The sequence below is a fragment of the Daucus carota genome, chromosome 1, assembly GCF_001625215.2.
Source record: "Daucus carota subsp. sativus chromosome 1, DH1 v3.0, whole genome shotgun sequence".
Classification (NCBI taxonomy): Eukaryota; Viridiplantae; Streptophyta; class Magnoliopsida; order Apiales; family Apiaceae; genus Daucus; species Daucus carota.
In genome coordinates this window covers 21,828,734-21,844,331 of record NC_030381.2, presented here as the reverse complement: position 1 = coordinate 21,844,331, position 15,598 = coordinate 21,828,734, and the positions used below count along the sequence as shown (strand labels likewise).

The following is a 15,598-nucleotide window of genomic DNA, read 5'->3' as shown; positions in this document are numbered from 1 at the left end:
ACAATAGCTGTAATAAGTTTATATGAGAATGCCATAAACTTCAAATTTTGTTTTTATTATAACAACTAGTACAAGGTAACCAGTTGTTGAATCACATTAAGCTTCTTTTCTCTCTTGTTGTTTAATTAAGCGGTAATTGTTTCATCAAGAAACGGATAATCAGTGTAGCCAACAACTGGATCAGAAATATAAAATGTGTTTCTATTATATTTGTTGAGAGGAGCGTTAAGCTCCAATCGCTTTGGGAGATCAGGGTTTGCCAGGAACTGTCGGCCATAAGCAACAAGGTCTGCACGGTTCTCAGCCACAGCTTTAGTACCATCTTCCCTGCCATATCCCCCGGCCACAATGAAAGTATTGTTAAATGATTTTCTTATAGACACGAGACTCTGGGGGCACTCGGCCATCTCTGCCAGGGTTTTCATCCTTGGCTCAATCATGTGGGAGTAGAGAATGTCGTATTTATTTAAGGACTTAACTATATAGAGCCCCAAAGCTTCTGGATTTGAATCCCCTGACCCCAAGTAATTTGCAAAGATAGAAAGCCTCATGCCTACTTTGTCTGCTCCTATCTCTTTTGACACGGCTTCAGCAATTTCCAGAGCAAATCTGCAGCGGTTCTCCAATGAGCCTCCATATTTGTCTGTTCGGTCATTGACTTGATCTTTCAAGAACTGGTCTATTAGGTACCCGTTAGCACCATGGATTTCAACACCATCGAAACCTAGATTTTGATTAAAGAAGTTAACCATTCATATTTAATACTTCTTAAGTACGTTTTCACATTATCTGTTACCAGCAAAGTCCTTATTAAATTTGCATATATCACTGATTTGCTTTAAAACGTTAAGGTCAACGAAGAATTCTTTTGTATGACAGAGATAGCAACAATAACAAAGGACTCTTATGTATGATAGGCTGTGGAGCTTCTCAGAAGAGTTCAAAAGTGATGCATAATGATATTATGACTCCTAATTTTTTGAATTTGGTCTTTTGGGAGGATTTTAGACATCCAAAACGGAAAGCAGCACAGCTTTTTTGCCTGCTCCGCTTTCATCATGATAAAAATATTTAAGGAAATTTTAATTTTTAAATAACAATATTTTGGAAGCACAATGTGCTAAATTATATGAAAATGTCTTCGTGCCACAGAAAGGCATTTTTATTCACTCACTGACAAATATATATATATATATATATATATATATATATATATATATATATATATATATATATATATATATATATATATATATATATGAGTGAGGTTCCAGAGAAAACCAAGTTATCAAGAAAACCGAGGAACCCTCTTAGATACCGTTGATTATTTTTGTCATATATATCATTTCCCAAAATAAATTCAATCAAAATCTAACACACATAGGGGCAAAATCGTAAAGAATCTATTTTTGATTAATTACGAATCTTATAATTTTGGCATCTGCTAGAATCAAATCAAAGCTGACAAATTTTGCCCGCAAATCATTCCATATCAGTATCAGTTCATTACATATATACATTGTGATGAAAGACCCAGTATAAGAATCGTAAGAAGGCGAAAGCTACAAGGTCGTGTAAAACACTGTTATTCATCAATCGAAGGTTTGTTAGCATCCTGATCGATCTTAAGTCTTCTTCATGCAATTTAATTGTTGTGACTCTTGTACTCATTTTCGAACTATCACAAAATAACCTTTCTTCTTCTTCAGATATATAATGGCGGACAAGAATCTCCATGGGAACACCAACCGTTTGTTGGTTCGAGCCAAGCCTGATTGCTTAAAGAGAGTCGTGGACAATCTTTCAGATGTACAAAGGCAATGGGTTGTGGAGACTGGATTTGAAAAGGTTCTACTTTTCAACATCAAGAAGTACCCTCAACCATTGAGTTTTATGATATCAAAGTCTTACAATCCAATCGATTCAAGCATTTCAATTGGTGAGAATATTGTAAACTTTTCAGAAGAAGATGTCCAGAATATACTTGGCTTGCCGAAGGGGGAGTTAATGTTTGAGAATTCTTATAATACAGAGTATAGAGATGTTTGGAGATCACAGTTCAAAGATTATATGTATCCTCATAAGATTTCTGCAGAAGTGATATGTGATGCTCTCAAATCATCAGAATTGGTTAACTTGGAATTTAAATTGAACTTTCTCATTATCCTCACCAATGTTCTAATACAGGGTTCCAGAACACCTTATGTGTCTTTAAAGATTCTATCGTATTTTGGTGATTTGGATCAGTGCTTCAAATATAACTGGTGTGGGTATCTATTACAATGTCTTGCTGAGAATTTTGAACAGTGGATTATAAATCCGTCAAAACAATGCTTTATTGGATCTGTTCCTTTCCTTGTGGTATAATCTAATATAACTTTTTTCGTTAAACTACTTTAGATATTTGGTTTTTAATAAAAATGTTTAAATTTTACAAGGTGTGTTTTCTTGATCGGATCATGGAGAGGGAGAAGAATGTAATGGATAGCACTCATGCGCTGACATACTGGACAACAGAGAGATTGCAGAAGATTGACATAGCACATTTCTACTCAGGGAAGATTACAAAGATGGGAGAGGTAATAATATCTGTAGATCCTCACACTACAAAGGTATGTACTGTATTACTATTACTCTTGTATTTATCTCAAACGAATGAATGTGAAACTATACATATTTTTTTAATTTTGAATAGAGTGAAACTGGTATGATGCAAAGACAACAAATAGCAATGGAAGTAATTAAAAAAGTGTGTGCTGACATCGATCATGATTATGGATGCGGTGTAGATGTGGAGAATGAGGTAGTGATTGTTCAGTAAAGTGAACTTCTTCCTTTTCATAATATATCTAAATAACCTCGGTTCCTTTTTAACAGGTCATATTCCAGTACTTGAGGGAAGCAGTTGATAAACTAAAAAACCTACAGTTGCAACATTTTAAGTTGTTTACAGCTGCTAATCTAAGATACCATTCTGATAACATAATCGATGTCTTGAAGAATAGATTCATTAATCTAAATGAGGAGGCTATAGATTTTGTCCTTGGCGTACTTAGTTCATCTGAGCATTCAGGAAGGAAGTCAACTGAAATAAGTAATTTTAAGAAGGACGTAGCTACTGAACACAACATAACAAATTGGAACAAGGAATACTTGTGGGAATGGCTGAACTCAAATGAGGCTGACGATGCGTAAGTACCGATCTCAACTCAAAAATGTGCATATGCTTTTAGGACGATAAATGAGATTACTGCTATTTTTTTTGAATGACAGAATTGTATTCAAGTGGAATCAGATTTCATGTACAAAGAAAGATGTTAGATATAATTGATGATTACTAATGTTCTTAAAGTTTGTTTTAGAACAGGAGTGATCAGAGTTTAAGATGGAAGCTGATCAGAGTTTAATAAAGTCTGACCAGAGTTTGATAAAGTCTGATCAGAGTTTACATAGTCAAGACTCGTCAGAGTTTACACGTGGAAAGAGCTCAGAAGCGGATATACTCAAAGGAAGGATAGAAGCAGAGGAGTGATTTGATGACTATGGAAACTAAACAGAATACAGTAGCAATCTTTGATTGATAGAATACATAGCTGATTTATAGGATATCAAATCAGAGATTGATTTTGTAACTGTGTCTATATAAACACAGATTAGGGTTACTCTATAGGAGTTGAGTTATCGAGTATATTTATATAGAACCCTAGCAGCTCTTAGTGATAATATATAAATCACTGAGAGAGTTTTTGTAACCGATTAAGCTTTGTGAATAACAGTTTACTGCTTTCAATCTCTTATATTGTCATACTGTGTTATTGATTGTGTTCAATATATTAACTTATATAGTGAGTTTATAGGACCTAACAAGTGGTATCAGAGCCAGCTCTGTTAAGATAACTACAGTGAGATCTTAATCACAATCATGTCTGAAAAATCACAAGCTTCGTCTTTTAGAGTTCCAATCCTTAAGGCATCTGAATATCCAGTCTGGAAAGAGAGAATGATTATATTTCTAGACTCTGTCGATCCAGAATACCTTGACAGGATCTATGATGGACCACATATGCCAACCAAGCTCTCTGTTGGGATTGAAGATGAACCTCAAAAGATGGTCCCAAAAGACAAGAAAGATTATACCCCTGAGGACATCTTGTCAATTGGTAAAGACTCAAAGGTGAAACACCTTCTGCACAGTGCCCTTGATAATGCAATGTCTAATAGGGTGATTGGGTGCAAAACTGCTAAACAAATCTGGGATGCTCTGGAAACCAGATGTCAGGGAACTCAAGCCATCAAGAAAAACAGAAAAACCATCCTTACACAGGAGTATGAGCACTTTGACTCAAAATCTGGTAAGTCCTTGACAGATCTGTATGACAGATTTGTCAAACTGTTGAATGACTTATCTCTGGTGAACAAGGAATATGATCTTGAAGACTCAAACCTCAAATTCCTTCTGGCTCTTCCTGAAAAATGGGATTTGAAAGTCACTACAATAAGAGACAATCTTGATCTTGGAGAAATGTCTCTTGATGATGTTTTTGGAAGACTGAAGACTCATGAACTTGAGATGGAGCAGAGGAGCAAACGTCATGGAGGCAAATCAAAGTCTGTTGCTCTAAAAGTTCAAGAGGAAGCTGCTAAGAGCAAAGGAAAAGCTCATGTCACAAAGTCTGACAATGAGTCATCAAACTCTGATGACTCAAACTCTGATGTTCCCTCAGACTCTGAAGAAAGTGATGATGAGATGATGCAGTTAGCAGCATTGATGGTGAAAAGCTTCAAGAAGTTGGCTTACAAAAAGTTCAACAAAGGCAAAAGTTTCTCAAGGAAAGACAGAAACTCTGACAGAGTTTATGATAAGAAGAACTTCAGGAAGAATGAGGGCAAGGAAGGAAAAGCTGGAAAAGCTGACAAGTATACCTGTTTCAACTGTGGTGAAAAGGGTCACTTTGCATCTGAATGCAAGAAAGCCAAGAAAGAAAAGGAAAAAGCCTTTATCACCAAGAAAGGAAACTGGACAGATACATCTGATTCAGAGGAAGAAGTCAATTATGCTTTGATGGCAAACACTGACAACAACTCTGAATCTACTGCTAAGGTACCTCATTCTACTCTTGCCTTTGATACTCAAGATATAACTGAGTTGAGATTGTTCCTTAAAACTTTGCATATCAGCTTTAGAGATCAGACTTTAGAGAATGAAAGATTAAAATCTGAAACTCTAAGTGTAAAGAAAAGGAATGATTATCTAGAAAAAGAATTAGTTCAGATGTTAGAAGTTCAGAAAGAGAGAGATGATGCTGTCATTGTCAAAGATGAACTATTAAAGAGGTATGCATCTCTTCAATCAGAACTTGCTAAGGAAAAGGATATTATTAAGACATGGACTAAATCAGGCAAAACTACTCAGGATATCTTAGGTAGTGGAAACTGGAAGAAGGGACTAGGTTACACTGATAACTCAGAAGCTGAGTCATCAAAAACAGAGTTTGTTAAAACTGTAAAACCTAAGGTTAAACCTGTTAAATTTGTTGCTGAATCCTCTAAGTCTAAACAGAGTAGACCAGAATCAGAGATTAACAACAATTTAAAATCTGATAAGTCCAAACAGGTTAACATAGGATTGATGACTCAGAAACAGCTTAAGCATAAGCTTAAAGAGGTAAAGTCTGATGACAAAGACAAGGAGCCTAGGAAAAATAGAAATGGCAAAGTTGGAATGGACAAAAGTAATAACTACATGCCTATTCCAAATGCACCTAGGAAGACATGCCATAACTGTGGAAATACTAATCATCTTGCTAATTTTTGCAGGAAGAACAAGGACATTAACTCCTTACCTACAAAGTCTGGAGTTAGAAAAAGTAGTATTAGATATAAACCACAAGATCCATGTTTTCATTGTGGTAGTTTATGGCATTCTATTTATACTTGCAAAGAATATCATAGTTTGTATTATGATTATTATCAATTGAAACCTTCTTTGAAAAAGGTTAATAAAAACTTTGCAAGTACAAAATCTGTTTCTAGTACAAACTCTGTTCCAAAGTCTGTTAGCTCAAACTCTGATAATAATAATTCCGCTGCAAAAGCTAACAAACTTAATAAGGCCAAGGGATCCAAGCAAGTCTGGGTCCTTAAAACTAACAATTAGTGGTCTTTGTGATTGCAGGGCAACAGGAAGAATATCCTAGTCTAGGACAGTGGATGTTCAGGACACATGATTGGAAATAAGGCCCTGCTGTCAGAGTTTGTGGAGAAAGCTGGCCCAAGTGTTTCTTATGGAGATGGCAACATAGGAAGGACTCTGGGATATGGCAACATCAATCTTGGAAATGTCATCATCTCAAATGTAGCTCTTGTTCAAGGGCTAAAACACAATTTACTCTCTGTCAGTCAGATCTGTGACAGAGGATATCATGTTGATTTCTATGAAGAACACAGTGAGATAGTAAGCAAGTCAACAGGCAAGGTGGCAGTGATTGCTCACAGACATGGAAATATTTATGAAATCAACTTGCCTACAAACTCTGAAGGAAAAGCAATTTGCTTATCTACAAGAATCTCTGCAGAAGAAAGTTGGAAGTGGCATAAGAAGCTCTCACATCTCAATTTCAACTCCATAAATGAGCTTATAAAGAAAAATCTTGTGAGAGGACTCCCTGAATCACTACTCACTTCAGATGGTCTATGTGATTCATGTCAAAAGGCCAAGCAGAGAAAGACATCCTTCAAGAGTAAGACTGAATTCTCAATAAAGAAGCCATATCATCTTCTACATGTTGATCTATTTGGACCAGTTAATGTACCATCCATTGCAAGGAAGAAATATGCTCTTGTCATTGTTGATGAGTAACCAGATACACTTGGGTATATTTTCTTCACTCTAAAGATGAAACAGCTTTGCATCTGATGGATCATGTGAAGCAACTGGATCATGGATCTGAAGACAAAGTAAAGATCATTAGAAGTGATAATGGAACTGAGTTCAGAAATTCAACAATGGAAGAGTTCTGTAAAGAAAGAGGTGTAGTGCAACAATTTTCAGCACCTGGAACACCACAGCAAAATGGTGTAGTTGAAAGGAAAAACAGGACTCTAATAGAAGCTGCCAGAACTATGCTTGATGAGGCTAAATTACCTACTTATTTCTGGGCAGAAGCTGTTCAAACAGCTTGTTTCACTCAAAATGCAACACTGATTAATAAGCATGGCAAGACCCCATATGAGATGGTGAAGAAAAAGAAGCCAAATCTGAAGTACTTTCATGTATTTGGGTGCAAATGCTTTGTATTGAAGACTCATCTAGAACAGCTTACCAAGTTTGATTTAAAAGCTGATGAAGGCATTTTTGTAGGTTATCCTCTGACAACAAAGGCCTTTAGAGTCTATAATCTAAGAACCAAGGTGATCATGGAATCCATACATGTGTTATTTGATGACAAGAGAATTATGGGTTTAGCAGATATGGATGATCATGAAGAACTGCATTTTGAAAATGAAGAAATATTCTCTGATTCGACAAACTCTGATGAACAGTCAAACTCTGACTGTGAGCAAAATACAGCAAACTCAGGTGAAAATTTACAAGTTCATGATGATGAAGCATATGTTGAGGGGGAGCATCAGAGTGTTTCAGACTCTACCCAAGACTCAAACTCATCAGAGAATGCTGACTCAAACTCATCAGAGAATACTGATTCAAACTCTGATAGCACAAATTCAAGGGGAGCTACAGAGAATGATCAACAGAATCAAGAGAGCATGGATCAAGGGGGAGGATCCAATGATGAAAGTAGACAACTTCCACATGCTAGGAAGTGGACAAAATCTCATACACCTGATTTGATAATTGGAAATCCAGAAGCAGGTGTGCAAACAAGGACAGCTACAGCAAATGAGTGTTTACATCATTGCTTTCTGTCACAATCAGAACCTAAAAAGGTGGAGGAAGCTCTTCAAGATGCTGACTGGATTCAAGCAATGCAAGAAGAGCTAAATGAGTTTGAGAGAAATAAAGTCTGGACCCTAGTACCAAGACCTAAAGATAGATCCATAGTTGGTACAAAATGGGTTTTCAGAAACAAAACTGATAGTGAAGGTGTCATTACAAGGAATAAAGCAAGACTTGTGGCAAAAGGGTATTCACAACAGGAAGGTATTGATTATGATGAGACATTTGCTCCAGTTGCAAGATTAGAGGCAATTAGAATCTTTCTGGCCTATGCTGCTCACAAGAAATTCAAGGTATTTCAGATGGATGTCAAAAGTGCTTTTCTTAATGGGAAACTGGATGAAGAGGTATATGTTGAACAACCTCCAGGCTTTGTGGATCCAAAGCATCCAGACTATGTTTATAGATTGGACAAAGCACTTTATGGACTAAAGCAGGCTCCAAGGGCATGGTATGAAACTCTGGCTCAATTTCTTCTTGAAAGTGGATTTACTAGAGGTACCATAGACAAAACCCTGTTTTATTTAAATCATGGTAATGATCTGCTCTTAGTTCAAATCTATGTTGATGATATCATTTTTGGTTCCACTAATGCTAAACTCTGTCAAAGATTTGCCAAGCTCATGCAGTCTAGGTACCAAATGAGCATGATGGGGGAACTCAGTTATTTTCTGGGATTACAAGTTAAACAGACTGAAGATGGGATTTTTATCAATTAAGCCAATACACCCCAGATAATAAGCATGGTACTCCTTTGAGATCTTAGATGTCTATATGACAGTGACTGGGAAGACCCAAACATTTGCTGGTATTAAGTAATTGTTAAGATTTTAAAATCTATGGTGACCAGTCACAATCTCTGATTACTGGAGAAATACTGATGCAATATTATATTTAAAGGTCGTGCCTCATTTACACTGAGAAGCGTCCTTAAAAAAAATATATATATATAGGGGGTATTTAATTGCATAAGTCTTCATCAGAGTATGTCACTTCTCTATGTCTTGAGAGTTTGAACAGATTATATTTGTCTTCCTTATTCTTAGGAAATTGTGAAATTCTTTGGTCTCTAATTTAATATGTTAAATCACACACATTTTTTTCACAAGCACATTATTGAGCTATGGATTTTATGACAAAATCTGATTCTTGATGAATTTTCTAAACATTATGTTTTATTCTGAGGTACTTAGAAATTTATTTTCTTTGTTTTAAATCTCAGAGTTTAAAATGCGAGGGATTTGATCTTGATTTTTTTAAATCTTGTACATATCAGGAGTTTAAATATTCAGAGAATGTGAAGAGAGTGTTCTAAACGGTTGTATTGTTAGTGGGCTTACATGTAAAACATTTTAATAGGAGAACGTGTAATCAACATTTATAACTGCACAAGTTTTACTGCGCTCATGATTACTATTTTCTTTTCTCCATGCCACTAACACTCATCTACCAGTTAAAATCTGACAGGTGTACAGCTGAACAAGAGCCCAAGCGTGTACATCTAAACAAAATCTGAAGAGTTTATCACATCAGATTTTATTGCCTATACACTTCATCTTTACACACACTCTCTCAACAAACTCTTAAGCTTTTCTCTCTGCAACTCAAATCTTCTCTTACACACTTTCTCAAACACTTTCTTCCTTCACAAACTCTGTTCTAATGGCGACTTCAGCGTTTATTCATGTAGGTGTGGAATTTGTTCCCAACAACCACGCTGCCATTCTTAACACAGCAGATGCTCCAAGAGATTATCATCCAATCCAGCAATTCTTGGCACAGAGTGCCCTGGCTACTGCTCTTACCGCTCCTGCCAGACTCTCTGGAAGCCAAATCATCAATTTTTGGAGGACAGGGCAATATGATAATGGTGGTGCAGATGGATCACCATCTATTGTGTTCGCATATGAAGGGGAGGAGTATGCTGTTACTCCAGCCACAGTTCGTCAAACATTCAACTTGCCAGAGAATGCAACTTACATCACAAATGGAGATACCAATCTCAGGGGCATGATGAATGCTCTGGGCTACAGTGAATCGCTTGATAAACTGGGACAATTGAAGCGTCCAGGACTAAGAAGGGAATGGAGCTTCTTCTTTGACTATATCACGAGGGCTTTCCAGAAGAAAAGCACCAACTGGGATGCTATACCCATGGATATGCTACAAATTGGGTTTTCTCTGATCTACTCTACTAATTTTGATTTTGGTAGATTAGTTCTTAGAAATATTGGTGAAAGAATGCATGAAAATAGACAAGTCATATATTTCTCAAGATTCTGTCAATTATTATTTAATGCCACTGTTGGTGAGGTGGATTTTGCTGCTGATGATGAGATCAAGCCCTTTAGGCTTCATAAAAGGGTGTTCAAGGACCTCATCTCAAAAGATGAGAAGTATCCAATCCAGAGGCCCCTCCTAATTCCAGCTCCAGTTAGAGCTAGGATGGATTTGCCCCCAGTCCAACAACAACAATCTCAACCTTCCAGAACTCCCACAGCAAGCAGATCTTCTGCATCAAAATCAGCAAGGGCTACAAAGTCTGATGCAGCCCCTTCCACTGTGAAGACCAGAACCTCTGTTGCTACACAAGTTCTGAAGACAAAATCTGATGTGCCAACAAACTCTGATACAGTTCCTACTGTAAACTCTGATACAGTCTCTAAGACTTTAAACACTGAAGTTGCTTCTCCACCAAAGCAGAAAAGAAGGAGACTTGTTGCAGCTTATGACTATGATGATCTGGAACCCTCTCATGCAACAAACTCTGAACCTTCTCAGGCTAGCCCTCAGTCAAGAAAAGTTCGATTTAAAGCAAGGGCAAACAAGCCTAAGAAGGCAAAGGTACCCATCACTGAGATAACTGATTTCACTCTTGAGGAAGAGCAAGCACCATCTACTACTATTCCTGATTTATCTCAAGCTCTGATGGTGCATCCTCTTCAAGCTGTTCCACTATCTACTGCTACAGCATCTTCTACTTCATCTGAAGTAGATGAGGAAATACTCTGCAAGGAACCAGTTACAACTGAAGCTGGGACAACATTGTCTGTTCCTCACACTCCAATCTCTGATCATGGACCCTCCACTCCATTGAAAATTCCTCAATCTCCATTGAAATTTCCTGAGGGTGCCATAATTCATGATACAGCTCCAGAAAATTACAAGTCAGATGATGTAATTGCAGACTCTGACAAGGTAGCATTGGAAGCATTGCAGTCTCTTGCTGAGGCTGGTGGAGAGCCCAGCAAATCAAAATCTACAGCTCAAGAGAATGTTGTTCCAGATCCTGTTGAAGATCATGTTGATCCTGCATCTGATGATGATGAGGATGATGAAACTGAAGATGATGAAAAAGAGGATGAAGTCCCCATGTCTCTTCAACAACAGAAGTGGGAGTCTACCAGTCAATATAATGCCAGACTGCAGACTCTGAAGACAAACTCTGAGCCTCTTCCCAGGGATCTTCAGGTTGATTAGGGTTAAAAATGGGGCGGGTTCGGGGCGGGGACTTCATTTCCCAGCCCCGCCCCATATATATTTTTCCTGCCCCGTCCCCGCCCCATTCCCCGCGGGGATTTATTTTTAATCCCCATCCATTTAATATAATTTCGCCCCGCCCCGCCCCGCCCCGCTGTTATAATATTACACTTTAAATAATTACTTTAAAATTCAGTAATTTTTTCTTTAGAATTTAATAAAAATATACGAGACATGTATATTAAAAGCAAAAAACTAAATATAATAGAAATCAAAGAGACATGTTATACATTGTAAAATTATAGTTTTGTGTATTATAAAATAATAATATTAAATATAATAAATATATTATATTAAATGTAATTATTTATTTATATTAAATATATGTGGGGCGGGGCGGGGAATCCCCACGGGGATTCAACAAATACCATACTTGCCCCATATTTTGGCGGGGCGGAAAATCATTCCCCGTCACTACCCCATTCCCCATATTAGCGGGGCGGATCTGCCCCATTCGGGGCGGGTTGGGGTGGGTTCCCCATTTTCCCCACCCCATTTTTAACCCTAAGGTTGATCCACCTAATGAAGTATGGGATAAACTCTGGCTGAGTCACCAGCATTCTCTGGAGCCAGCAAAGGCTGAAGAATTTCTATCCATGGCAGAGAATAAGATTACAAACTCTGATGTCATGTCAAGCCTCAAAGCCACAGTTCTATATCTGAAGACATTTCATACTGCTCATGCTCAGACATCCAAGTCTGTCAATAGTCTTAGAACTGAGGTAGCAAATTTGCCTGAAACTCAAAACATGGACAAGAAAAGAAACTTAATACCTCTGAAGGAAGACATGAAGAAGCTGGTATCTGCAAATCAATCTCTGGAACAGAGGATGTCAACCATTGAGTCTACTCAAGAGACAATGTCTAAACAGCTTGAAGCCATCCAATCTTCACTTTCTCTGATAACTTCAGTACTGATTCCTGATGAGGATGATGTCAAAAAGGGGGAGAGAGTAGCACAAGTCAAATGCAAGTCTACTTCTCAAACTCTGAAAAGAAAGAAAAATGATGATGATGATGATATGGATGACTTTACAAAGAACAAGAGATTTCAAGCTGCAACTGGTGGAAGAGTTTCAAACTCTGACAGTTCAAAACAGTCTAAGCAAAGCTCAAAGTCTGCTCCAGCTCCAACACACAATGTCACATCTGGATCAAAGCAAAGACCAGTGGCTGGATCAGATAAACCAATGACTGATGAAGAATATGCTAAACTGCTATTTGAACAAGAAAATCCAGAAGCTAAATTGGATTTGGAGTTGATTGCTGCAGAGGAAGCAGAGCTGAAGAAAGAATATGAGCAAGCTATAACCTCAGGCAAAATTCAGAAACCTGCAAAATCAACTGCCAGACCAAAAGAAAAGGGGATACTGATAAAGGAAACTACTATTGCTGATCAGAGTTTACCAATCAAAAAGGTATACTCTGAAGATGAATATACAAGCAAAGGCAAAAGCATAGTAGATGATAGCCTTGAGAAAGGCTGGATTCAGAAGAAGCCTACAACCTCTGACAAAGATCAAGTTGTAAAAGGAAAGAAATCAGAAGCTGCAATCTCTGACAAAGCTCATATTGCAGAATCACAAGAAGAAAAATTAACCTCTGACACAGTTCAAGTTAATGAGGAAGCAAAGAAAGACACAACCTCTGACAAGGCTCAAGTTGAGTTTAAACCAACAACAACCCCATTGCCAGGATTTGCAAAGCCAAGTCTGATGACTGAGATAAATTTCGACAAGGGCTCAATTCAACCAATCTCTCATCGAAAAGCAGGAAGAGATAAAGGAGGATTAGGATCTAAATATGAAAAATTTGATCAGAGTATAGGATCAATGTCAACAGACCCTTCATCTCTCTGTGCACCCAAGACTGGAGCATTGCAAGAAAGAATGGACAAACTTGATTCAGTCCAACTGGTGAAGAATGACAGAAGTGATAACATTCTTATCTACTTCATGTCTGATGGAACTGTGTTTAGAGTTATTGAAGCTGATCTCTATGCTAAACACTGGGAGGAATTGAGATATGTTCAGCACATATTTCAAGTGAAGAACAAATCTTGTCAGCACATCTCAAATCTGATCAAGGATCAAATCAAGAGAAAGATGGGTATAACAGGAAACAAGAATGCTGGACCTTTTGTTCCAAAGTACTTCAATTATCAAGGTCAGCTAGTTGAGATGAAGAAGAATTCAACAAAAATAGAAACAATAGCTGGAATCAGTACTCTTAGTTTCAATGAAGAGTCTGACAAAGGTTATTACATCAGGCTGGATAAAGACATGAGAAGAAACAAGATCTATGATCTTAGAGCTGCAATCTATCAAACTGGAGTTTCAGATCCAGAACTAAGGGAGATCAAGAGACAGATGATCACAGCACTTGCAGAAGCTGAAAGAGAACTCCTCAGAGAATACTTAAAGACAGCCAATGGTGTCTATGAAGCTAAGGAGTAAAAGTATCTGTAAGTTTTAAAAGTTTTCTGTTATATAGCTAAACTCTGTTGCATTTGACTTATTTGTTTTGACATCATCAATTATCTGTTAACTTGCACATAACATATTTATGCACAAGTTGGGGGAGATTGTTAGATATAATTGATGATTACTAATGTTCTTAAAGTTTGTTTTAGAACAGGAGTGATCAGAGTTTAAGCTGGAAGCTGATCAGAGTTTAATAAAGTCTGACCAGAGTTTGATAAAGTCTGATCAGAGTTTACATAGTCAAGACTCGTCAGAGTTTACACATGGAAAGAGCTCAGAAGCGGATATACTTCAAGGAAGGATAGAAGCAGAGGAGTGATTTGCTGACTATGGAAACTAAACAGAAAACAGTAGCAATCTTTGATTGATAGAATACATAGCTGATTTATAGGATATCAAATCAGAGATTGATTTTGTAACTGTGTCTATATAAACACAGATTAGGGTTACTCTATAGGAGTTGAGTTATCGAGTATATTTATATAGAACCCTAGCAGCTCTTAGTGATAATATATAAATCACTGAGAGAGTTTTTGTAACCGATTAAGCTTTGTGAATAACAGTTTACTGCTTTCAATCTCTTATATTGTCATACTGTGTTATTGATTGTGTTCACTATATTAACTTATATAGTGAGTTTATAGGACCTAACAGAAGATATCCGTAGTTTGAATTTTGGGAAAGATGTTTCCGTCGGGGCAATTGATGCATGGTGCTGCTTACTGAATTTAAAGGAAAAAGCATGCCAAATGCTTTCAAACACATATTGTTTTGCTTTGAGATACAACGGTTGTGAATTCAATACTATAGTCAATAGAGCAATACAATGTAACAATACAAATATTTACGTGATTGACTATTTTATTGTATTTTCATAGCAGGCAAATATTACTCATCCAGGTAAGGTTGTGGATGATGTTGGGCTATTGCATGAGTTTGGTGACAAGGTTGAACAAACCTTACAAACCTTCAATTTCGCAATGTCAAACATAAACATGGTAAGGCAGATTATTCTAATATAAAAACTTAATTTTTATACGGTTTCGCTCACATTTCTATTATTTTAAATGTTGCAGGTTTTCTTTCCAATATGTAGTTGCAAACATTATGACACAGTTTGCTATGACATTAGTGAACCGTCAACAGTTGTTCTTGACAATTCCAGCAGCGGTGGTCTCAGAACAAGCCTTTATGGAAGAACTCTTGAATTACTGGTATTCAAGATAAATATATTACTTGTGAATATCTACTTAAATATGGTATATTGCTTCCTGTCTAACTAGTTGTCACAGCACAATAATTTTGTAGAGTTCTTGAAAATGAAGAACCATCCTAGTGTTCTGAAATTACAATGGGTAGAACCAGTTACTCTATATCTACCATGGAATACCAAATTCAATACGGCCGATAGTGGTGTTTTTTGGATGCGTCACATGGAAACATATTTTGGTGGTGATGGTTTATTCCTTGCTGAAAATTTTTTTGTAGAGAGTGTAAGTACTATTTTTGTTTTAGCAAGTATTTTGGTATCTAATATACAATTTTAACTAATTCACTCGCACCGTTCTGTTTTACAGCACTTGCAGACGCACCAACTCAATAAGCTACGCTTTGAATA

General features: G+C 37.0%; 1 protein-coding gene across 1 annotated transcript in view; it reads right to left on the bottom strand.

The window, feature by feature from the left end:
* Positions 1-28: 28 nt before the first annotated feature.
* The window catches only part of LOC108219141 (12-oxophytodienoate reductase 1), a 79,335-nt gene continuing 63,765 nt past the window's right edge, over positions 29-15,598 (bottom strand). The window contains 1 exon segment of the mRNA XM_064093051.1: positions 29-724. Coding sequence (XP_063949121.1) covers positions 126-724 — 599 coding nt within the window. The 3' untranslated portion in view covers positions 29-125.